Genomic DNA, 25,933 nt, shown 5'->3' with positions numbered 1-25,933 from the left:
AGACTCCATCACTGCTTTAGTCCTTTTCTTCACAACACAATGTGGAGCTTTACCCGAGCAGTGGAATCAGCCCAATATGCTTTTCAGCTTGCAAACCACACCTAGAGATGTTTTATTTAAATGTTGTTTGTTTCTTATCCCGCAAATTGTTGCTAAGGAGATGGTTCTTATTTCTCTTGCTTACCTTTTGCGATACAAATATTATAATTTTATATGCAAATGGAGCAGAACAGTAGGGGTTCAGTCGTGATTATAAGACAGACGTGTAATGATGATGAAGATGAATCTTTTCGTCTGTATGTAAACACCAGAATTAGATTTGAAATGACCTTGGATGATGCGACTGTAAATGGATTCGTTCAAGCATGTAAGCATTTAAATTGAAGTAAACCACCTCTACGTGGATTTGCTCATCTGGTCGACTCTCCCTCACACTCTGATTACGCAACCCTTCGTCTATACTCAAGGAACTCAAGGACTCAAGTCCGGTACGGAGTAAGGCCTACTTGCATTTTTACTTAAGTTGCTGTGTGCATGTAAATGTGCTCTCTGTATTTAGTTTCACATTGTAGCTTGGCCAAGTCCTGAAATACTACAATCAGAATCTATCAGCGTGGCGTTCAAGAACATGGGGAAATTAGCTAAGCCTAGGGGTTTCGTTCTATGGTGCTTTGTGTGTATGAATCGCTTAAAACAAAACCTTATTATTATCTAGGAAGGAAGCCTGCCAGTGAATCGTGTAAGCATCCAGTTTGTGGTCATGATATCAGCGTTTTGAAATGATGATGGTGTTATATTTCCAGTTGAACATTGCACGTGTTCTTATCCAGGCACGTCCTCCTCGTCCCAGAGCCATTTCCTCACTAATGTAGATAAATTCAAACCTTTCGTTTACAAGTCAAATGTTTTCCGTCCATATTAGCTTTTCCACATGGCCATGCCAAACAATAGGAAAACACTTAAGTCTTCTGTTGGGCCATTAGAACTATTAAACGGGTAAACAGGCCAGAAGAGCCAGCAGCTTCGCGGCATTTCTGCCAAGTGGCATCCTGCCGGCTTTGAAGCTCGACGGAGGCTACCAGTGAAAATCCTGGATCAGATCGCAGTCAAACGCCCTCGATCGCACAAGAATTACTCACCGTCTTTGTCGCCGTCCCATAGTAGGACATGAGACCGGCGCTTCACATTTCAGAGATCTGTTACTAAAGCCTCGCCAGGATTATCAACGATACAATAGATGCGATCAGCTTGGGGATGTGTGAGGATATGATGATTCTATATCATCTTTGTTATGTAAGAGCATCTGCAGCAGAATAACCGTGTTAGTACACGGGAAGGACTGCAGGATTGTGACTTTGCGTGGCGTCGCTACGAAGATGAGATTTGGCTGAGGTGTGCGTCGACGGCGTGGGGGGTTGGGCGTAGAGCGGTCAAACCGAAAGTCTGCGGGAGCCACGCTGACGGCCTCTGACGCGGAATTATGTGGAAGGCCTTTAGTCCTCCGGTGCTTTTAGCTCTTTATCACCACTGTTGCCCTGTGGTGAGAGTGTGGCTATTGATCGGCAGCCCACGTCCTTTGCTCAGCCGGTGATAAGGAGAGAGAGAGGGAAGGAGAGACGAGATGCAGGAGGAAATGAAGGAGAGGCGGCTGAATGGATCTCAGGTTGACAGAAGCTGTTGTGGAGGTGCGTCTCGGCGGAGGGAACAAACGGGTTGGGGGGGGGTTACCTAATAAAAGGAGGCACCTCCAGCAATTAAGCCGGCTGACAGGCAAACTGTGGCGCGCCGCTAATGTGGGCTGACAGCAGGGAAATTTGAATAACGAGACTTACGGGAGGGAAGGAGCGCGGAACTGCGGGGAGGCGGCGGCGGTGGGTGAGAAAGAAAGATGTGTGGCGCTAATGAAACAGGTGCCTGGCAGCCCCCCGCACCCCCCCCCTGGCCCCCCCGCCCCCACCGCTCTATGTGCTGGAGTTATTGAGAGATTACCAGGACACGTCTCCAGCGCCGAGCCGAGCAGATAACTGCTTGATGTCACACACGGTGGGTGGGTGGGTAAGGGGGGTGGAGGTGGAGGACCCGTGTCATTCTTCCCTCGCCTTCAAAGCCGCTCTAAGAATGCTAATGGCGTTGTGATGCTGATGCCGGCGTTTTGAATGATTCCATACCAGAGGCCCGAGCTTCTAACGCTTTCAACGGAAAGAGCACCGTTTTTCCGCAGCCGCGTGGGGGCGTGGTGGTTTTTGGGGTGATATGTGGGTGGTGCGGCGAAAGACAGATCTGATGTCACCGCGTCCTTGGTGGCAATCAGACGAGAGGGAGGAGGAGGAGGAGAGAGCGAGAGAGATGGAGAGCGTGGTGGGTGTTTACTCTGATGGTTGACTCTGTGGGTAAGCAGTGTAATTAGTGGCCTGGCTAATGGGCCGAGCGGCACAGAGGGAAGCAGCAGCGCAGCGTCTTCCCAGCTGAGGGATCCAGGCGGGGAAGAGGCGGCGTCACGTTACAAGGACAAAACATCCATCTGCACACTCGCCAGCAGATAAAAGCTTTATTTCTGCGCGTGAACAGGCGGAGCGATTTCATTGCCTAAACTTGTTTCGCAACCAGAAGTTGTTGCCAAAGCTGGACACAATCAGCAACGTGTGAAGCGACTCGGACGCTTTCCTGTTTTTCTTTGTTGTTTTTTTTCCTCGGGTGCCAGATGTGGAAAAACACATTTTTAGTGGTGAGAATTGTGAGAGAAAGTTGAACGTGAGAGGTCACACAAGACAGATCTGTTTCTCCCATCATGCCCTGCAGCAGCGCCGAGAAGACACGCAGGAAGGTCCTTTTACGGGAACCCAATATTCCTACGGTCACACAACTACCCGCTCCTATTTCAACTCCATTAGCTACTCTGTGTGTGTGTTTGTGTGTGTGTGTGTGTGTGTGTGTGGTATCGAGGGGCATCTTGTGAATTTCCACTGATGTTTACGTTGAAGCTGAAGTCATCTGTGTGAATACAATAAAGTGCATGTGTGCTTGTAAACGCTCGCACACACATCCACTTAGTGTTAGTGGCGGCCATGTGTGGGCGTGTTGTCTCTCTCTCTCTGTGCGTGCGTGTGTGTGTGTGTGTGTGTGTGTCATAGAGCAGGGATGTGAGGTCATGGCGGTTTGCAGTTTGCGGTGTAATTAGAGGTAGCTTAAATGAAAACAACAGTGATTGCGTGGAGGGAATGCTGCTCCGTTAACAAGCCCCCATCGTACCGTGTGTGTGTGTGTGTGTGTGTGTGTGTGTGTGTGTGTGTGTGTGTGTGTGTGTGTGTGTGTGTGTGTGTGTGTGTGTGTGTGTGTGTGTGTGTGTGTGTGTGTGTGTGTGTGTGTGTGTGTGTGTGTGTTCATGCGCACATTTGTATACATTTCCTCCTGTTTTTGTGTGCGTTTCCTTCCTCTCTAGTTTGCTTTCAGTGTGCGACTCGAGTTGCCTCTCTTCCTCCCTCATTTGCAGTTATCAGGTGTGTGTGTGGTTGTGTGTGTGTGTGTGTGTGCCTGTGGTGGCTTTATACTGTCTCATACTGTGCGTTTCCCGGTCGTTCTGGTACCAACACAGCCGTGTAAACATCTCCCTGCTAATTCGGCTAAATGACAGAGTAATGAGACGATAACATCATGAATCTGAGTAAAGCTCCCTTCGCTTCCCCGTCCCACCTCACGCAAATCCTGTCTCACCTTCAGACACACACACACACACACACACACGGCCAGACTGTAATTGTTTAACGCGGCCATTTCAGCCCGCGCAAGCGTTGCTCAAGGGCAGACGCCGCGATGACTCTCGTTCTGCCTTCCAGCCTCCGCGTGGCTGAGAGGGAGGGAGGGAACGAACGGCCTCAGGATTACCAGGTGTGGCTCCCAGCCTCGATCCATTCTACAGAGGTCACCGGGTCGGCCTCCCTGACCCGAACCCCCCACCCACCCTTTCTCAGAAGCACGCTCAGCTGTTTTCCTGATCAGGAGTCGGGGTGGAGTCACGGCGGGGCTTGTAGCGATGCAGGGAGGGAGGGAGGGAAGGAGGGAAGGAGGTGATGATTGCACTTTTACAGGACGGCGTCGCTCACTTGCGCCCACTCTCATCTGGTCTGACTCATCGCTCGACCCCGGCAGATTGGATCCAAGTTGGCTCGAGCCAGCAGAGTAGGGAGCGGCGGCTTCCTCCATTTAAATAATGGCCTCCTCGTCTCCTCTTAATCTCCTGAAGATATGTTTTCTCTACGCTTGATCTCCTGCGTCTGACCCCTGCTCGGTGCCAAGGGAGCCACTTGCTCCCTCCTCCGTTTCTGCCTCTCGTCTCACCTGTCCTCTCGAGACGAGGCCGGGTGCAAAAGGAAACCGGAGAAATGTAAACACGAGGGAGAACGGGCAGATATAAAAGGAGGGAGAAGAAGGGGAGCCTCTCTTCCTCCCTCCTCCTCCTCCTCTCCCTCCATACCATTCTTCTATCAAATGGCCTTGGTGCTCTTTCTCCCCCGCGAAGAGTAATTGCTCGGTGTGTGTGCGTGTGTGTGTGTGCGCGCTGTGTGGTAGAGGAGTGCGTGCACGTGTGTGTGTGTGTGTTTAATCGTGGGTTTGTGTGACAAAGGGGGGGGTGTGTACACGTGAGCAAGATTGACAAAATGTGTACGTGTACCTTTTGTGTGTAATTGTGGGTTTGCGTGTGAGGGAGGATGTGCGAGTACCAACAAAGTGTGTGTGGCTGCTTGTGCTGGAGGAGGAGATCTGGCCGACAGATTGAGAGCAGCTTGTTAGAGAGGAACAATGAGGCCACAGCCCCTCTCCTCCTTCCCTTCCCTCCTCTCCTCCCCTCTCACACTTCTCCACCTCCTCATCTTCACCTCCTAACTCCTCACACCTCGCTCTCACCTGTCCTCGCCCTGTCCGTTTCTTCTTCTTCTTCCTCTTCTTATCTCTCCTCCCCCCCTCCACCTCTCCTCCCCTTTCAGCTCAGATCTTTGTCTCCTTTCTTCCCCTTTCGGCTGTATTTCCTTTCCGCTCTTCTGATAAGGTTTCACCATCTGGGGTCCAGCCTCGCTAGTCCCTCTCTGCCTTGCTCCACCGGGGAGGTAGGAGAGAGAGAGAGAGAACAACCTTGTAACGATGAAGAAATGATACAAAATGAGTTGTGTGCACTTGCTTACTGCCGTTGGATTCATGATTCAGCTGTTTCAGATTATTATTATTGTCCCTTGGTGTGAGACTTGACAGTAATCTCTCCTTTGTCACAGTTTGTATAGTTTGAGTTTTTCCAATTTTGAATATTATAGGAGAATTAACATCTCAAACATCTCTAAGCAGTCTCATAATGATGGTTGAAGTGTCGCCCGTCTCCACACGGACTCCAACATGCGCGCGTTCCCTTACACAACCTCTGCTCACGAGTTGCGTTTACTGACGTGAAGAAGGAGGGGACGGGGGCGATTCCCCGCATGATGGGAGCCGTGCGTTGCGCCCGCGTCGTCAGGCTTGACGCGGAATGCGAGCAGAACCGAGCCCCTGGAGTGGAGGAATTTATAGACTGCAATCACCTGACAGGGCTTTTATGTGCCGCAGGCCGTGTAGCGCGCTGTCACAACGCGCAATTATTTACTCAAAACAAATCAGATCTGCACCCCGGTGTATTCTCCGGGTGAAGCTGGGAACAGTTGACACGAGGATCAGGAGAAGGAGAATTGGACGCGATTAGCAAGAGGCAAGAGTCAGAGGACTGAGTGGGAAATAGATGGAAATAAATTGAAAGCATCCAGTCTGGGCGTCCTCATTAGTACTGTATAGCTTTCACACACACACACACACACACACACACAGGCGGTGTTACACTGGAGCCACTCGCTCTGCCAGTTAGTCCCTCTTCATTTGCTAGTGAGGAGTGTGACTGGACCATGTCAATTCCTGCTCCACATGAAGCTCTCACACACACACACACGAGCACACACACACACACACTCTCGGAGGAAACTACCCGCCAATGTAGCAAATTGGAGAGAGATCAACAGTATTGGCTGTAATTGGGATGATGAAATGCTTTGGTTTCATTAATATTCCAGGGTTATCAAATCTGAGTGAATACCCACAGCATCTCAGCGCTTTATTCAAGTAATGTATTGAAAGCACTGCACAGGTTTAGAGCACACACACACACACACACACAGAGGCAGCTGCTTTCACTTGTTTAGGGCCAGTTAGCTCTGTTCTCAGGAGTGTGTGGGCGTGCAGTTGTTAGACCTTGACGGGCATCTCCCCGACTCTCCAGTGTGGTGCCTTCAAAGTCGCAGCGTTGCTCTGCTTAATGTCAAACCCCGAACAGCCCCGACCAGGCAGAATAAGCAGGTAAAGCAACCGTGTGGGCGTACGGGGTCTGTAACTTTAAGCACAGAAGTCTTAATCATCCATCAGTCTTTGGAGACGGTGCCAGAGCTCTGCGCTGCATCAAAGCTGCTGTGAAAGTGAAGGAAATGGTGTTTCTTATCACTTAACCTCACTGTCATCGTCCGACATCGCGCTGGTGAACCGGCGTCAAAAGCCCCGGCGTCCTTTGCACTCTGTCCGTTTGACAGAGAGCCAAAGAGACGGACAAACGGACCGCCTCCCCCGCCCTCCTCGTCCCGTCCTTAGCCCCCTTTTGTCTGCCTGTCCTGGAGCATTACCCCTACGGTTGTAGTCCCCTAATTGCTCCGGACCCTGCAGAGACGGGAGGGCAAGCACAGGGGGGCCGGGAGGGGTCTTCAGCCACCACAGGGGCCTTTCTTCCTCCTTCCTCCTGCTCCATTTCTTTCTTTCTCTCTTTCTTTCTCCTAGTTCAGACTTGCTATTAAACAAGTGTGCTCATTTGGCTAAGAGGCTCTTGCTCTCTCCAGCCTCCCATCCAACGTTGGCCACCCATTCACATGCAGCTCCTGCTGGTAACCACGGCAAAGCCCCTCACAATGCTGACATAAGGATCCTGGTGTGCACACACAGACGGCGGATGTCACATTAATGTCGATCTCTCTACCTGTGAAGTTTGTCCAAGAAAATGATGATATATGTTTTACTGTAAGTCTATAATAGTCACATTTATTTCCCTTGTCTAATTGTCCTCTCTTTCTTCTCAGGCACCTCTACAGCCGCCTCCAGGGTCCTCTGCCTCCGTGGTGGCAGCAGCTGCAGCAGCGGCAGCAGCTGCGGCATCTGGAGCACCCCAGTCTCTGAAACTGACCTACCCAGAAACCCTGGACCGCATCAAGGAGGAGTTTCAGTTCCTCCAGACCCAGTACCACAGGTGGGCACGTGTGTGTGTGTGTGTGTGTGTGTGTGTGTGTGTGTGTGTGTGTGTGTGTGTGTGTGTGTGTGTGTGTGTGTGTGTGTGTGTGTGTGTGTGTGTGTGTGTGTGTGTGTGTGTGTGTGTGTGTGTGTGTGTGTGTGTGTGTGTGTGTGTGTGTGTGTGTGTGTTCAGTCTGCTGCTCTGTGCCCCATTGTTAAAGCTCCAGATCTTGGCCTGTTTTAAACATACCTTGGTGTTGCATAAGGTGATGTCAGGTGATCAGACGAGCGTGTCACTGTTGGGTGACTTGGGAAAGAGAACAGGTTGTTCAAAATATGGCCGGCCTCGTCTTCCGCCCACATTTTCACCGGCAGCTGTGCTTTCGTTCAGACAGACGCGTTCCAGCGTTGACGAGGACGTTGTCAAGAGGAGCTCGTCCCACAATCAAACCGTCTGGCTCCCATTCAGACGCCGCGCTCCTACAATTTGCAGGCACATTTACAGAAAGCTCTCCGGCTCACTCTTTGTGTTGAGTCCGGTGATGTAAGGTCTATTGAGATCACCTTCCAAGGACAGAGGCGGGAAAATCAATAGGAATACCAAAGTAAAGGCAGGAGAGGAGCAGAGAGGAATACATTTAAAGCAAGTGTGTGTAACAAAAGACGTACCTTTTCCTTGCAATCTCAGTTAGATTAGTGTGTGTGTGTGTGTGTGTGTGTGTGTGGGTATTTGAATGTGTGACTGCATGTTAAGATGTAGCTGGACTACAACCCACTGAGCTACTGTGTGTTTTGTTCCAGAGGACGTCTCCTCCTCACACACACTTACCTGGACAATTAACGTCTGAGCTCAGCCTGTGTGTGGGGTGATTGATCTACAGGAATGTGTCCAAAAGGCCTTTTGAATGTGGCGTTAGGCCCGTCTGTCCTCTCTCTCTCTCCCTCTCTCCCTCGCTCTCTCTCGTTCTCTTGGCACACCTTCACAGGACGATGCCCCCTCACTCCCTCCCTCCCTCCCCCGTGTTCCACCTCACACTGCTTGCTGTAAGCTCAAACCTCCTTTCCAAACAAGGATAGCTCATTTCACCCACACACACACACACACACCATGTCTCTTTTGACCCAGATACCTGCTGGGAGATAAACCTCAGATGTATGCTTTTACTAGACGAGCTTCAACCATCATATTAACACTACATATGCTGGGAAATTAAATTCAGCACAAGACACCAAAACACTAAACGGGATACAGATATATAATATGAAAACTAAGAGTGAGACACACACACGTATAAACTGTGAAATGTTTCTGTGCTGGAAGTGGATAAGCATCGATAAGAAAATAAGCAAATATCGACCATTAAGTGCCTCGCTGAAATCCATCCGCCCCACTGATCTGGAGACGGGCCAAACTTCTGCTCCGTGTCTTTGTTCTCTGTGGTCGTGACCTTGATCCAGATAAAGTGCCCTGATCAGCACACACTCCAATTAAAGCAGTACGTTGAAAATATTTCTCAATCAATTTCTTTTAAATGGAATGGAGATGAAACGCCGTGATGAGATGGAAACTGTGTTGCACGTCTGCGTCACGTCTGTCTGTCTGTCTGTCTGTCTGTCTGTCTGTCTGTCTGTCTGCGGACGCACCGAACATCCGGACGGATCAAACTGTTTGTCCAATACGAGTCACCCCGGATCCGAGGGAGACGGTGCGGTCAGCTCCTCTGGCAGCAGCTCGCCGCTCCGACCTCGTGTTACAAAACACCTGGAGCGCTGCCCTCTGCCAAGCGCCGCCGCTGTGAACGCAGCACACAGGATAGAAAGAATAAGTGAGAGACAGGAGGAAGAACGTGAAGGAGAGGAGGCCGCAGTGCGTTGTGGCACGTTACTTCAGCATCGGTTTGATTTTTGAACAAATTAGTTGAACATGTAAACCATGAAATTGCCCGACATCACTGAGCACGGACCAATCAGCAGGGAGACGCTCTCACACCACGCTGCAGTCTGGGAAGACGAGACAATTCAGACCATAAAGCTTTAAATGAGTAATGGCCGAGTTGTTGTGGGACTCGTGTTGAAACTCGACCTTAAAATGAGTTTGGCAGCAGTTGGGCGGTCAGTAAGACGAGCGGCGGCTTTGTTTAGGCGTGGAGCAGACGGATCTCACCAGAGAGTCACGTCTGATTGCTGAGCACACCTCCATGTAATCAGAGCCACTCGTACACTAATCACACTCCAGGACAACACGACCTGTGCGCCCAGGGATGACACACACACACACACACACACACACACACACACACACACACACACACACACACACACACACACACACACACACACACACCGGCTCTGACCTATTCAGACCCACTCACAAAACCAGCACGTGCTCGTCTCCGGCGTACCGGCACGCACATACATGTTGCCTGGAAATAGCCGGGGCTTAGTTGTGTATTTTGGCTCCGGAGAAGGTGGCTGGAATCTGATGGACTTTGGATTAGACGGCAGGAAAGAGACAGAGGAAAAGGGATTAACACTGATGAGCTATGGGTGTGGTGTGTGTGTTTGTGTGTGTGCACCCGTGTGTCTAAATTTGTGTACCACTTGTTGGTTTGAGGGATCCCTTTTCTCGTGGTGTTTGTGTGGTTTGGTGGGAAAGGATGAGCTAAGAAAGAGGGGGGTTAATTAATTAAAGGGACACGGGTGGGTCACCTATTCCCGTGTGTGTGTGTGTCATTTATCTAAACAGGCTGTAATCAGCAGACAGAGAGGGTAGACGGGAGTAGCTGCTGACACAGAGCTCTCATTACTGTAATTCTCCCTCCTCTCTCTCTCTCTCTCTCTCTCTCTCTCACACATACACACACAGACAGAGTATACACATGCATTATTCCAGGAGCACATTCTTGCTGTATGACTGGTAGTGTGTGTGTGTGTGGTCTGTAGGGTGAGATAGGCTCTCCACTCAACACTAACATGCTGCCACTCAGCACTGGAGAGCCCCTCCACTCCCCGCTGACCAAATACTAGTAGTAGTAGCGATTGCCACACACACACTGAATGAGTGTGTGTGGCGTGTTGTGTCACCATTAAAATATTCCACAGCCTGTGCTTCTCCACATGTAAAAAAATATATAGGGTCGCGTGTGTGTTAACAAGCTGAATGAGAAGGAGGGTGGTGAAACCAGGTGTGTGTGTGTGTGTGTGTGTGTGTGTGTGTGTGTGTGTGTGTGTGTGTGTGTGTGTGTGTGTGTGTGTGTGTGTGTGTGTGTGTGTGTGTGTGTGTGTGTGTGTGTGTGTGTGTGTGTGTGTGTGTGTGTGTGTGTGTGTGTGTGTGTGTGGTATTTTTCCTGCACATCTGTCACTCACCAAATTATGAGATTATCTTTGCTTTGGGCTTGAGGCTTTGTGGTTTGTTTATGAGTGTGTGTACATTTTATTTGTGGGTTTGTCTGTGTGGTACAACCTCTCCCAGTTCTCTCTATGTGTGTTTGTGTGGGTGTGTGTCAGCTATCCCAACAGCTATGAAAGAGCAGCCCTTACAGTAAATTCCCCAGCCTGGCAGCAGGGAGGGGTACGGTCGGCCTGCTATTGTACGACAAGATCCCAGCTTAAGTGTGTGTGTGTGTGTGTATGTGTGTTGGCGCTCGTACACGCCCTTGAGAGATGATGAAAGACTGCACAGGGGAGTTGGGTGGGTCTCTGGTGTGTGTGTGTGTGTGTGTGTGTGTGTGTGCGTTTCTGTGCGAGAGTGCACATTTGATGTGGGGAAAGGGAGAGAGGGAGGGCGAGGACGCAGCGGAGGATTTTCCAGCGTTTTAGCGGAGCAGAGAGGAGAGGTTCATTAATAGTTAATGAGATGTAAAGCCAACATGCACATACCTGGAGGCACAGGGGGGGGTGGGGCGGGTAAATGGTTCTGACACTTTAAAGGCACATGCTGGTACAGTCTCTACATGGCTCTAACGTGTGTGTATGTGTGTGCGCACTGTACTGGCACATGTACGGCTTTGCTGGCTGAAACAAAGATGCAGCAGCAGCAGCAGTCAGTGTAAACCATGCAGCTGTGTCAGCAAGATAAATGATCATATCTTTATTTGGACTTATATTGCTTAAACTGTATTTTCCTTTTAATTCTATATCTCCCGGTCATGATTATAACCTCGTCTGTGTGAAAATGAATAGAGGAGGAACTCAGAGTTCAGTGGCCTAAACATTAAAGATCCCAGTCTGGTGCTTCCTGTCTGGGGTTGCATGAATTCTTCAAAAGATCAAATTACAGCACATGTTGTCTTTACTGTGACGGTCCCATACCAGCAGAGTGTTTACTGTTTATGAAGTGAAAGACTGCTCTTTCACCACGCTCCCTAACTGCTCCCTGTTGTCTTCCTGAGCAGGTTTTAGGGCCTTTGTGTCACAGCACAGTAAACATCTTGAAGTCGTCTGTAGAAGCTGCTGCTGCTGCTCCTGGTCCTCTGACATGATGCGGTCACATGAGTGCTTGTAGAGCTTTGTTCTTGGCCGTCAATCTAATTTCTTGTTTTTCATTGTTGCATAACTCGTCCACATTAATGCTTACAGCCGTTGACGACAGCGACGTTGTTTGGTTGTTTAGTTGTTTGGTTGTTTCTTGGTGCCAGACTGTTTTCATTTAAACTGGTTTCTTACCCAAAACATCTTTTTCTCCAAACAAAGCAGCAACCATGGAAGACCACATCACGTTTCAGCTCTGTGTTTGTGTGTGTGTGTGTGTGTGTGTGTGTACATCAGCCGTACTGGATAGTTGCGGGGGGAAATAAGAACAAAAACAGAGTTGTCTGTGTGTGTGTGCAGTCCCCGTGCTCACATTCAGTGTGATTCTGTGGAAAGAGAATCAATGTTCTCCTCGTTCCTATCATTGTAAACGCAGTCAAGATTATTCCTATAAACCACAACAGTGGACAGAACGAAGCTTTGACTTTGTTTGTCCAGCAGAGCCATCGCTACGGTAACAGAGAAAAAAGGATGGAGAAAGAGAGAGAGGAGACGTCTTAAACACCCTGTAGTCCAGCGTAATGTGCAGTGGACTCTTAATTAGGTGCATTCTGTCTGCAGCGTCTCATTAGAGTGTGTGTGTGTGTGTTTGTGTGTGTGTGTGTGTGTTGCCAAATTAAGCCATTTTTCCCCACCGATGCCACTTAAGCTTAACACACCGACCAGCACAGTGATACTGCAGGTTGTTGTGCAAAGCAGCAAGCCAAGTGTGTGTCCATGTGTGTGTTTAGTATGTTTGTGTAGATAGATGTGTGCTTCTGTGTGTAGCAGTTGTATGTGTGCCCCTACATGCAGTACTTGCAGTACAGTATATGCTTTGAGAAGTGTGTGTGTGTGTGTGTGTGTGTGTGTGTGCAGTGCAGCACTGACAGAGCTGTCTGAAGGCTGGCAGGCTGCAGATTTGTAGCGCACTCGGCTGATCATCTTATCTCCTGTCACCGCCAGCGAAAGATTGGCGGAACTGAGCCCACCGTCGCTCTCACACACATACACATGCATACACACGAGGGAGTTAGTATCTCTCTTTTTTCTTTCAGTCTTGTTTTCTCTCCATCTTGCTCTTTCATTACCGTCTCATTATTCTCTCTCTCTCTTTTTCTCTCCCTCCCTCTTTTTTTTTGCCAGGGACTAATTATTATAGGAAATCATTTGAACATGAAATGATTGCACAGGCACACACACATACACACACTCACTCCCACAGTCACTCACATATACACACACACACACACACACAATTTCCATTCCTTGAAGTCCATTTTGTTGGGAATGGTTATTGCTTTCTGAGTGCGACCTTGGGGTCTTTCCTGTAAGTGTAAAACATGGCCGTGTGTGTGTGTGTGTGTGTGTTTGTGTGTGTGTGTTGGTATGTGCCCATTCACCACGCAACCTTGTGCATTTGTTGCCATTTCTGGATGCTGCCTGCACCAAAAAAACGGACCGCCCCCATTCTTTTGCTTAAACTGTAGGGTCCACTGACGGGTCAAGATGGTTGGGTATGTGTGTGTCTTTGTGTGTGTGTGTGCAGGCTGCTCCACAAATGATGTGTTGGTAACGTATCAAGTCTTCAGAGCTGTCACACCATCATCATTATGTCAAAGAATATGGTGTGAGTGTGTGTGTGTTATCCCATCGTAGCTCTGCCTCTGCAGGCTCATCCAGAGTTTGTCATGATTAACACACACACATTTATGTACGCAAAAACACTCTCTCACACACACACACACACACACACACACACACACACACACACACACACACACACACACACACACACACACACACACACACACACACACACACACACACACACACACACACACACACACACACACGGAGGCAGCATTACTTCTCAGCCCAGCCACGGGTGACTTTTGCCAAGAGGCAATTCCACTGTAATAAAATCTATAGGGGCGGAGGGGAGGGGGGGTTTAATCCTCACTCCACCCCTCCTCCCCCCCTCCTCCTGCTCTTTGTCCTCCTTCTCTCCCTCTCTCCTTTCTCGTCTCTCTTCTCCTCAACTGGCTGGCAATGATAAATGAGTCAATTATGTGTGTGTGTGTGTGCAGCGGCTGGAGGAGGCGAGTGGATGGGGCTGTTATTACCTGTTGCGGCTGGGGGTAATGTTGTGGTATTAATCATATTCTAATTTTCCTCCGCCAAACGACCCCCCCCCCCCTCCCAACACACACACACACACACACTGCAGAATCCCCCCCCTCCACCCCCCCATCAATCTATCTGGTGCCCGCAAACAAGTCGGCGTAAACTGCCAAAGGCCCAAAATATACTACCTCTCTGGGGAGGGGGGGAGGGGAAGAGTGTGTGTGTGAGTCTGTGAGCACAAGAGTGAGACGTGAAGGTAACAAGGCAGGTGTGTGTGTGCTCACACCTGAGGCACCAGTACATTTAGAAACAGGAACGAGTGTGTTTGCACGTTGGAAGCTGGAGGAGTGAGTAAGTAGCCGGGAGTGGAACCTGCAGAAAAGTCAAGTTAAGATGAGGTCATCAGAGACGAGAGCTACTTAACGTATCAGAAAGTCTTTTTTGGATAATTACTGTGCTGAAGTGTTGGAAAGTAAAAGTCAAAGAATTCCTCCAAGCTTTTACGGCTTCAGTGAAACATCGTCTTAACACACTCGTGAGAATGTGATCTGTGGAAAAGCAAACAGCGGCTCAGAGTGCAGCAGGTGTGTGTGTGTATATATGTGTGTGTGTGTGTGTGGGAGAGGCGTTCATGAACCACCGCTGCCTCATTTTCTATATATTTTGTAGTGAATAACAAACTGGTTTTCCCAAAAGTGGCGTAAACGTAAAGATTTGAAGTAATTTACACCACTGGAGAAGGGAGAAAGAAAGAAACGGTGTGTGTGTGTGTGTGTGTGTGTGTGTGTGTGTGTGTGTGTGTGTGTGTGTGTGTGTGTGTGTGTGTGTGTGTGTGTGTGTGTGTGTGTGTGTGTGTGTGTGTGTGTGTGTGTGTGTGTGTGTGTGAGAATTAGAGACTGAGGCTGTGTCATCGCCGCAGCACAGGTGGAAGAGAGGAGGGATTGTTGAAGAGGAAGAGGGCAGAGTTGCTAACAATAGACGACACGGGAGAGTATCGACGCTTTTGACCCATTTAACCAGAGGCCTGGACGAGTTAAGACAGAACTCTCAGAGCCGCGCGCAGGGGGGGTGTTAGAATGCAAGTGGAGGGGCTCGGTAACGGGAGAAAGGCAGGGGTAAGAAGAGGAGGAAGAGGAGAAGGAGGAGGATTGAAAATTGTCCAGGCAGAGACACCTTGGATGCTGCCTGCCTGCCTGCAGTCTTGGCTGCGTTTCAGGCTCGGAGCGGGAGTTTGTCTATTTCTGCTCTGCTCCGAGGTGATAATGGGCTGTCAGCACCCCAGTCTCACACACACACCCAGTGTATGTGCCTGTGTGTGTGTGTGTGAGAGAGAGAGAGGCAGTGAGAGTGAGAAGGGGGGTAATTTGTTGCCATGTTGCTAATTGCGATGGGTATTTTTATTTAGAATACGATACAAACCAAAACCTAACATGCATTTTCCCCCTCTCTTCTCTTTTGCACTTTGGCAGTTTAAAGATGGAATGTGAGAAGCTGGCAACAGAAAAGACTGAGATCCAGAGACACTACGTTATGGTGAGACACACACACACAAACGCACACACACACACACAAAGCCAGACAGTCCATGCCTCTCCACTCACAACAAGTGCGTTGCCAAGACCGCTGAATCCCTTTCATCTGCTAACAGCTGCCAAACAACACCCACTGAAAACCACATGCAAGACCACACACACGACCATACACACACACACACACACACACACACACACACACACACACACACACACACACACACACATTATAGGACTGCAGAATAAACAGCACTTACATTCGCTGTGCAATCTTGTGCTTATGTTTGCAAGCATTTTTGTGTCTCCTCTTCTTCATGTGCGACAGAGCGGCTCTGTTGATGCATGTTGGCGTGTGTGTGTGTGTGTGTACGTGTGTGTTTCTATTAAAGTACCGCTCGAGCACAAGTGGACCGTAAGTTCAAGGTCGCACACAATCGCACAGTCTAAGATGTGTGTGTGTGTGTGTGTGTGTGTGTGTGTGTGTTTGAGGTGCAGTTATGTTTGATGTACAAATTGGCGAAGATGGAACTTATTCCAATTTATATGCAAGCTAAAGGATGTCTGTATGTACATGTATGTGTGTGTATCTGTGCTGTGTGGTTCTCTAGTACAGCCCTGCATGTTTACATAAACCCTGGCAGAGTGGCGTCCATCTTCCTCCCACTCTTCCTCCGAGCCACCAGGTTTTGTTTATCAGTCGGCACGTTTACATTTCAAACCTGGATTATACTGCAATTAAAGCAACATGTCTCCTTTTTCAAATGTCACACACACACACACACACACACACACACACACACACACACACACACACACACACACACACACTCACAAACGCACACAAACGCACGTTAATGTGTCGGCACCAATCGAAGAATGTTTGTAAATGGATTTATGAAGGCATGTAAACGTCTTAATTGGAGCCTGTCGCCCCCCCCCCACACACACACACAGACACACACACACACAGCTCATGTATATAAATGCAGTGGCGACTCATTGATTCTTTGCACGTTTGTGGCTCAGCTGCATTTTTAACTTTAATGGCCATCAGGACTGTGGAGGATCAGAGGCGTGTAAGCAGCAGTTTGATTGTAGGAGGAGTTTCAGGGACAGATGTGAGGGTGTGACAGGAGGGTTGCTGGTTTGAGTTCCACTTTGTGCTGGCGTCCGTTCACTCGGTGCTGCTTCCAAATGTCACCAGCAGCAGGATCGGTGTAGCCGCTCTGCTGCTCTGCTCGGGCCTCATTTTGATCGCCCAGTGTGAACACATGAATGTAAAACATAACTGTTGATTAGCTCTTTATCCTAAAGAGGCGCTTAGCCTCAACGTCTGGGGTCAGAACCCCTCCGGCTCCTGAATTACCTGTGATCAGTGCTACACTAAACCCAGCTGACCGTGTGTGTGTGTGGACTGACCGGTGCCCAGTGTGGCGGTTTTTGGCACGCAGCAGGGACTTATGGGGGATTGAAGTTAGGGGGCGGGGTGGTGGGGCGCTAGCTGGCACCAAAGCACAAACCAGGTCTCCTTTCCTGGCCCATGATTTGGGGGAGTTTGGATGTTGCTAAGCAACAGGCAAAACTTGGCACACTCACTGCCAAGCAGAGCTGCCAGCTGCCAGGAAAGGCGTCTTTTATGGAGGCACACAGAAAAGGAGCGCACACACACACACACACACACACACACACACACACACACACACACACAAACATAAGGAGGAACACACACACATTCTCTAAGAAACATGCACACAAAGCGCATGGATACACACGCCTACACAGTTGCACACTGGAGACACACACACGCACACGCACACATATGAGCCTCCTGCCAGAGAAGATGTCTAGAGAGAGAGAGAGAGAGAGAGAGAGAGAGAGAGAGACCCCTGCCATCTCCTCTTCCTTCCTGCCAGGCGGCTCCGACTGCCCAACTGCCAATCTCCACTCCACACAAACCGGGCAGTGGCGGCGAGCAGCAAATGTCAGCCCGTCACTTTCCGAGGCGTCTGACTTAAGAGCGCCTGCTCGTTGCCTCTGAGACGGCGAGCGGAGGAGACGCTCACCTGGCTCCCGCCGACATCCCTCTCTCCTCCCTCATAAAAGCCAGGGTCAAATTGCAGCATTAGACATGATTATTGCAATAATCCCTCACTTTCTCCCCGCCGCAATTTTCCCCGACTCCCAAATGCACCTCAGGGTCATTTTAGTGGAAGAAAGTGGAGGTGAAATCTGTGGCGCTGTGCTTTTAGGGACATACAGGCCAATCAGCATGGACACAACCGCAGAGATGTGAAGTAGTGCGGTGTTTACAGAGCAGCCAGGGCTCCTCACTGCTGAGATGTATGTGTGTAAAGCAGAGACTGTAAAGTAACGTCACCTCGTCCTTCATCAGTGAGGATAAGAAAGTCACGGGTCGCTTCACACAAACACATTCACACACTCATGTCATGAAATCTGCAAGCATGTGTATAGCAAATGTGCTCTGATATTAAAATAGTATCAATAAACGTGTGAAGTATTTCAGTGTGTGTGTGTGTGTAATCATCATGTACTGACTGATGTCTTTCTGTCCTCCTGTCTTACAGTATTATGAGATGTCCTATGGCCTTAACATTGAAATGCACAAACAGGTGAGGTGTCGTTCTCTCTCTCTCTCTCTCTCTCTCTCTCTCTCTCTCTCTCTCTCTCTCTCTCTCTCTCTCTCTCTCTCTCTCTCCCCCCCTCTCTCTCTCCCTTCCCTCCCCCCACAGAGCTGCATTATGCTGTGGAGGCGTTAATAGGATCCACAAACAGAATTCATTTCTCTCTGCTAGACAGATGGATGAGAATTCTTTGCCCTTCCTGAGCCTCTGGTCGAGCCTTTCTCCCCTCTCACCCCTCATAAATCCCCGTCTATTACTGTCTTCCCTGTTCTCTCTCTCCTCCCCTGTCCCTCCATCTATTCATCCCTCTCTCCTTCCTTCCCCGCTCGCTGTCTTTCTGTCCCCTATCCCTCTCTCCCTCTCTCTCTCCATCTCCGTCCATCACTCTCTCTAACTTTGTCTTTTTTAATGCCTCTCTACATTCTCCTTTTCTTCACCGTCCCTGTCTGTCTCAATTTCTGTCTGGCGATTGCCGTCTTTCTGCTTTCTCTCTCTCTGTCTCTGTCTGTCTCCCTCTCTCTCTCTCGGTTTGTACGCCCCTCTCCACCCCTGTCTCCTTACAGCCACACAGTCCATGCTGAATTTCACTTGAAATCAGGTCACTGCCTTGCTGGCGTCTATTCTCTCTCACACTCTTTCTGTTGCTCTCTCTCTCTTTCTCTCTCTCTCTCTCTCTCTCTCCATTCGTTTCACCATCTCAATCGCTTCACTTCTGACACGCCGTCGCCAACCCTCCCTTCCAACACCCCCCCACCCCTATCTTGATTTCCCTCCCCCGCCCTCCTTCTGTCTCGTACTTTCTCTCTCTCCTCCTCCTCTCCCTCTTTCCTGCATCCTTTCCTTCATTGGCTGTCATTTCCTCAACCCAATCTGCCCTCCGCCTCCTCTTTTCATTTCCCCTCTCCCATTTTGTCCTCCCCCTCTTTATTCTTTCTCTCAATTGCTCATGTTCTTTCCCCCCTCTCTCTCCCGCTCTCTCTCGCTCTCTCTCTCCTGAAGATGTCATTTAGTAGTTGGAGTTCTCTAACAAGAAATCATTGTGTCTCCCTTGGGGTGGGGGTGATGGATTCAGAGGATGGAAGGAGGGAGGGGAAGGGGGGGGGCGGGGAAGCATGCTGCCTGGCTGAAAAATTGAGAGTTGAGGGAGGGGAGGGATGAGAGAGCGAGAGCGAGTGTATGAGAGAGAGGAGAGTGAGAAAAAGGAGGGGGTGGAAGTTCAGTCCAGCATCAATAAATCACTTAAGAGAGAGAAAAGGGGTAGGGAGTGTGTGAATGTGTGTGCGCCTGTGTGTGTGTGTGCGCGCCTGTTTTGTGTGTGTGTATACGTGTTCAAACACGCACATGCAGTCTCACGCATGTTTTTTTGTGCACACACACACACACACACACACACACACACACTCAGCAGAGGCTAGCTGTCAACAAGACGAACAGCCCGCGGCCATAATGATGTTGTCATGATCTCTGCATGCATATCATTAGTGGGACTAACGGCCTTGTTGAGCCTACTGCTCAACATGTTTGTGTGTGAGTGTGTGTGTGTGTAATTCTGGGAATGGAATGTGTACGGAAGTGGAAGGAGGAATGGACGTTACTGGGGAGAGGGATGGACGGAGAGGTGATGAGGGGAGAGGGAGGAAGAGCTGGCTGTGTAGCAGAGCAGAACAGACACACACACACACACAAACAGCAGGAATCACTGACCCCCAGCAGGAAACTCACACACACTCAAGTATGCACAATGCAAACACACACACACACACACACACACACACACACACACACACACACACACACACGGCCAGAAATGCATGCAAACAGAGGGAGAGGAGAGAGAGGAGAAAGGAGAGAGAGCACACAGTGTGGAGAAGCATGCACAAAGAAAGAGAAACATGGTGAATCTTGCATCACTACTTTCTCCCTCTCCTCTCCTCTCAGACACACACACACACACACACACACACACACACACACACACGCTCTGTGTGGGCTGGCTGTGGCCACAGCAGATGCTGTCCATGAATATTTTAGCCAAGCTCCCTGGCAGAGTTTCCATTTGCATGGACCAGATGTAAGCAGCTGAAATATTTACCACACCGGCCCTGGGAGAAGGAGGTCAGAGCCATGCAGTGTGTGTGTGTGTGTGTGTGTGTGTGTGTGTGTGTGTGTGTGTGTGTGTGTGTGTGTGTGTGTGTGTGTGTGTGTGTGTGTGTGTGTGTGTGTGTGTGTGTGTGTGTGTGTGTGTGTGTGTGTGTGTGTGTGTGTGTGTGTGTGTGTGTGTGTGTGTGTGTGTAACTTTTTAAAGTGTGTTTTCTTTTCATTCATGCCCTTTCTTGGCTGCGTGTTTGTGTGTGTGTTTGTGTGTGTGTGTGTGTGTGTGTGTGTGTTTTCTCTTCAAAGTGACAGTATCCCTCTTTTTTCTGTCTTTCAGACGGAGATTGCCAAGCGGCTGAACGTGATCTGTGCTCAGCTCATCCCATTCCTGTCACAGGAGGTGGGACAGACGACACACACGCACACACACACACACACACACACACACACACACGCGCGCACAGTAGCCCCCCTCCTTCCAGTCTGACAGCAGCCCACACAGAATGCACACACACACACACACGCATGCTCAGAATAACCAATAAATCAGTTGACACACATGTCGGGCTGCAGATGGACGCCACATCAAAGCTCATTGATTTCTCCTCCACGCTTGCATGAATCCATATATTATAAATTCATTTTCACACTATTTAACATGTATAATAAATATTCATTTGGGTTCACGTGTCTCACCGCCCTGTGTGTGTTCCTCCACAGCACCAGCAGCAAGTGGTCCAGGCCATGGAGCGCGCCAAACAGGTGACCATGGGGGAGTTAAATGCGTCGATAGGGGTACGTGGGCTCCCCCCTCTCCTGCATACCGTGTATACCAAAGCCTCCCAAATATTTATTTCTCCTTCTTCTCTTCCCCCTTTATGGAGCCACGCTAAAACGCGCGCTCACATTCACCCCAAGAATCTGGAAACGGGTTGAAATGACCTCGTCGCACTGGCAGGTTGAGATAACGGACAGAGCGGAGCTGAAACCTCAAATCATGTTTCTGTTGTTTTCTCACTTTAAACATTCCCAGGGTTTTCATGTCCATTTGCATTTCAAGTTTATTACCATTAAGAAAAGAAGGCAGAAAACCTTCCTCTCAGATTTAAGAGTGTTGCAGTACGACAAAGACACCTCCTCATGGTGATTTCCCATCAGCCCCTGCTCCCCTCTGGGTTTCCCTCCCTGGACCTGAGCCTCCCAGCCTTTAGTCTCCTCATTCCCTCCTTTGCTCCCGTCGACCCCCTCCGCCCGAGCCGCTCCCTCCACTGCCTGTAAGTCATTCCAGTCTCTCCTCCTCTTCGTCCCCTTGCAGCAGCAACTCCAGGCCCAGCACCTCTCCCAGCACGCCCAAGGGCTCCCCATGGGCCCCCACCCGGGGCTGGCCCACCCCGGCCTGGCCCTGGGCGGAGGGTCCGGCCTGCTGGCTCTCTCCGGCGCTCTCGGGGCCCAGCTGGCGGCCAAGGACGAGCGGGCTCACCTGGAGGCCGTCGCCGCTGCCGCAGCTGCCGCGGAGCACCACAGAGGTACGGAGCCGGGGCTGATGGGTAACGAAACGGGCAGAGTTTAGTGTGATGGGCACCAAGAACAACATCCAGCTTCATCAGATATAATGATGTGTTACGGGAGATAATGTGTGTGTGCTCACCCTAATTTGCATTTGCTCTGTCTGTGTGTGTGTGTGTGTGTGTGTGTGTGTGTGTGTGTGTGTGTGTGTGTGTGTTTGTGTGTGTGTTTGTGTTTGTACGCTGGATCTGCATTCCCTCTCTGGTGACCTGGAACACACACAGACAGAGAAGCAGGACCGGTAAGTAAAAGAGACATTTTCTTCCTCTAACAGCTTCAGTTTGGCCTCTGAACCATAAGAATTCAGATATCAGACAGTTTGTAAAGATTAATCTGGTTTTGAAAGTGTTTGTAGAAGATGTACACTCACACACACACACACACCCACACACATGCAACCCTGAGATCTGATCACAAAGCGCTGCAGCCAAAATGAAGACACGGTTTAAAATAGTTAACGATAATTAAAAAATCAAATCTAATGATGGCGAGGCAGACTGAGAGGCGTCCACTGTCCGTCCTGCTGGCGCCTTTCTCTCTCTCCATCTCCCTCTCTGTCTCTGTCTCTCTCTCCTTCTCTCCTTCTCTCTCTCTCTCTCTTTCTCTCTCACTCCTGCAGTGAGTCAGCCGATCAATGTGTGCTGATATTCCCTCACATTCATCTCTGCAGCTTATGAGCCTGACATGATTTATGCAGTCCCTCACACCTCATTATCACCCTCCACCCTCCTCTCTGCCCTCACACACACACTCACACACTCACACACACACCTCCTCCTCTTTGCACTTTGCCTCACTCTCTTGCTCTCTTTTCCCCCCGATTCAATCACCTCCTCCCCTCTGCTCTCTCTCTCTCTCTCTCTCTCTCTCTCCTACAGAGCTCTCTGTCCAACGGGGATAAGGGTCGCTCGGCAGATTACCTTAGCAACGGCAAGAAGAGGAAAGCCGACGACAAGGAGTTCATGACGGACTATGTAAGGACGTCTTCATAACACAACACGCCCAACTTTGGTTTCCACCCACATTTGCTGTTTTATATGTGTATTTATTATCTGTACGTTGAGTCAGAGCATCGTTGCTATGACGTCACAGAGCCGCCGCCCCTCAGAAGCTCGTCTGCTGCCTGTTTTACATCAAACTGGCAGCGTTGTCGCTTTATTTAGGCTTCATTCCGCTGTCATTTTGTCACTGCTGGTTCAGTACGATGAGCTGTGTGTATGGGCTCAGTTAATCCTGATGAGGTCTGAGTTTAGACCGCCGGTTGACGATTTGACTCAGAAGCCGGCCGCTGATTTCACCTCACGACACAGGAATCACACACACATAAGGACGCAGACACACACCTCTGTCTGCGTTTGAGCTTATGTGTTAGTGTGTTGTATATTTCTACATGTAATCTACATACATCAGTGCAGCAGCATATCTAATCTCTCTCTCTCTCTCTCTCTCTCTCTCTCTCTCTCTCTCTCTCTCTCTCTCTCTCTCTCTCTCTCTCTCTCTCTCTCTCTCTCAGGGCAGCGACGCAGATAAGAGTGATGATAATTTGGTGGTGGATGAGGTTAGTAGTTTGCCGCCGGCCTCTGCTGGCCTCACTCCGCTGCTCTCATCTGCATACATGATGTAAACACACCCGGAAGGACCGGGGCAATAATAAAAATAATAATAACAACCCCCTCGTCTCCAAACATACGTAAACATCAAATATGCATGCACGCACGCTTTAAGAGCAGGTCACCGCATCTGCAACAGACCAGGGAGAACGAAGCAGCACAGCATGTAAATGTGTGTGTGTGTGGGTGGGGGTGGGTGTGTAAGGGTGTGTGTAAGGGTGTGCGCCAGTGAATTGAGCGTCAGGATTCAGCCTGCATGCGGTTGATGAAGGTGTGTGTTTACCTCTGTAGCCAGGATGTGAAGTGTCCTCTTTGCTCGGTGACCTCGTGCTTCCTGTCCTCTGCTGTCCTGTCCCCTAAATCTTTCTGTCCTCTGACTCCAGGACCCTTCGTCCCCACGCAGCGTCCAGTCCTACTCGTCCAGGGAGAACGGCCTGGACAAAATGCCCCCCTCCCGTAAAGACGGCCCCCCACAGGCCAGTCCCACCTCCCTCGCCTCCTCCAGCAGCGCCACCTCCCCATCCCGTGGCAAGGAGCCGCCACAGGTACACACACACACCTACGCCAACACACACACAGGGTTAGCGTTATTATAGTGTTTTCCTCTTTGTTGTAAACGTATTTCCTTTCCTTCTGTGTTCCAGAGGGAGAAGTCCAGTACTCCAGGAATGAAACCAGGCACCCCCATGTCTGAGTCCAGCACCCCTGGACCCAGTGGGCCCCCACAGTTCCGCCCGGTGCCCGGCAAGCCTGGAGTGGACCCTCTTGGTAAGGGCGTCCCCACAAGGTCACAGACACACACACACACACACACACACACACACACACACACACACAGAGCAGTGTGTGTGTCCTCAGTGTGTGTGTCAGTAGTTGGTATGGGTGTCCTCCACCGCCCGGCCTTAATCAGCAGCTGTGGGTGAGAATGTTTGGCGTGCCTCAATTTTTAAATGGAGAGATGAGACGAGGCGAGGCTGAGCTGCTTTATAATGAGCCTGCTGCTCGTCATCCCTCTTCCTCCTCCTCCTCCTCACATCACCTGTTCCCTCTGTCCTGCTCACACACACATTAGCCCTGCATACGTGGATTCAGCTCAAAGCACATTTAGTGGATACATGGGACACACACACACACTGACTCACGCTCACACACACTCATGTCACTGCAGGATGATGTGCTGGCCAGCAGGGGTCAGTAGTGATCCAGTGCTGCAGAGTCCTGCCTGGTGTCTGAGCTGTTCACAGGCTGTCAGGCTATAACGTGTGTATGTGTGTGTGTGTGTCTTTGCTGACATGTAGTGATGTTGTGTGACATGATTGTTGTTTTTGATTTTAAAATCTTGGAAAGATTGTGTCCACTTAAATATTGCAGTAGAAATATTAACCTCTTCTCTTCCACCCCTCTGTTTCCTCTCCCCTGTTTCCTCTCCTGTGTCCTCTCCTCTGTTTCCTCTCCTAGCTCTGGGCCTTAGGAACCCCCTGGCGGTTCAGGGTGCGTACCCCCCCGGGGCCTTTGGTCTGCCTCCAGGAGTGAACGGCGAGCTGGCCGGAGCGGCAGGCTACGGCGCCGGCCTCCACCTGGTCTCCCCACAGATGAACGGATCTGCAGCAGCAGCTGCAGTGGCGGCGGCGGCTGCCGCGGGCTACGGACGCTCCCCTGTGGTGAGATGGACGTCCCTGCAGACACTTTGTCTTTCCAGTCTCTCCGGTGTATGAAAGCCTTCCATTTTCCCAGCATTCCCATCCAAGTGCTGGGAAAAGTGGCCGCCTGTGGAGGAAGAGGAGGAGGAGAGTGATGAGGAGCTGTGTTTCACATTTCTCCTTCAGCGTGGATGACCTTGGCTCTTGGAGTCTCTGGGCTCTGATCTCATCTCACTCTGATGTGTCACTGTGTTACTCCTCCTGTACTTATGAGTGTATTGTCTCAGTGTGAAGCGTAGTGCTGTAAGGTGTCTCCCTCTCTTCCAGGTGGGCTACGAGTCTCCTCACCCACACATGAGGGTCCCCGGGCTCCCTGCCAGCCTGCAGTCAGCCGCCTCAGGAAAGCCGTGAGTCCCTGGTTTCCTCCCTCACCTGTTTGCTGTTAGCTTCACTCACACGCCCACATGGTGATCAGGTCTCAGCTCTGACTTTACAGCACACACACACACACACACACACACACACACACACACACACAGGGAGAGAGGGAGAGGGAAATAATGCCAGTGTCTAACTGATGGAAGTCTTCCTCCTCTGAATGACCGACAGAAATCTGTTACATATAGATTAGAGTTAGACTCCAATCTCTTCATCTGCTCTAAGGAAACCTTTACCCATGAAGCACAGAGTTTAAGAAGCTCTACATTCGAAAACAAGAAACTTTCTCCTCCGTTTGTAAAAGATGAAGAACCTGTGACCATTTTCTGTCACTTTGTTGTTTCCTCTTCATTCTCACCGGCGAGTCCTTGTGTTGTTGTTGCTCCCCCACATTCAATATCTGAAAAAGTCTGCAAAGATTAAATCAATAAAATCTAATCTGTGTGTTTGATCGCAGCTTTTAATCACCGTCTCCCTCTCTCCCCTCTCTCCCTCTC

The 25,933-nt window shown here is 50.0% G+C and overlaps 1 protein-coding gene across 1 annotated transcript in view; it reads left to right on the top strand.

Moving 5' to 3' along the window:
- The window catches only part of tle2a (TLE family member 2, transcriptional corepressor a), a 32,758-nt gene that overhangs the window by 3,590 nt on the left and 3,235 nt on the right, over nucleotides 1-25,933 (top strand). The window contains exons 2-14 of the mRNA XM_076153487.1: nucleotides 7,131-7,297; nucleotides 15,384-15,447; nucleotides 18,032-18,076; nucleotides 20,520-20,582; nucleotides 20,903-20,944; nucleotides 21,498-21,708; nucleotides 21,973-21,989; nucleotides 22,627-22,722; nucleotides 23,262-23,306; nucleotides 23,742-23,903; nucleotides 24,003-24,126; nucleotides 24,817-25,019; nucleotides 25,326-25,405. Of these exons, the coding sequence (XP_076009602.1) occupies nucleotides 7,131-7,297; nucleotides 15,384-15,447; nucleotides 18,032-18,076; nucleotides 20,520-20,582; nucleotides 20,903-20,944; nucleotides 21,498-21,708; nucleotides 21,973-21,989; nucleotides 22,627-22,722; nucleotides 23,262-23,306; nucleotides 23,742-23,903; nucleotides 24,003-24,126; nucleotides 24,817-25,019; nucleotides 25,326-25,405 (1,319 nt within the window). The remainder of the gene's footprint in view (nucleotides 1-7,130; nucleotides 7,298-15,383; nucleotides 15,448-18,031; nucleotides 18,077-20,519; nucleotides 20,583-20,902; nucleotides 20,945-21,497; nucleotides 21,709-21,972; nucleotides 21,990-22,626; nucleotides 22,723-23,261; nucleotides 23,307-23,741; nucleotides 23,904-24,002; nucleotides 24,127-24,816; nucleotides 25,020-25,325; nucleotides 25,406-25,933) is intronic.

Source organism: Genypterus blacodes, unplaced genomic scaffold, assembly GCF_046128005.1.
Source record: "Genypterus blacodes isolate CSIRO-AG114 ecotype Tasmania unplaced genomic scaffold, CSIRO-AGI_Gbla_v1 ptg000058l_1, whole genome shotgun sequence".
In the NCBI taxonomy this organism is placed as follows: Eukaryota; Metazoa; Chordata; class Actinopteri; order Ophidiiformes; family Ophidiidae; genus Genypterus; species Genypterus blacodes.
Note: the sequence above shows the minus strand (reverse complement) of the source record. Positions and strands in the feature narration are given on the sequence as shown.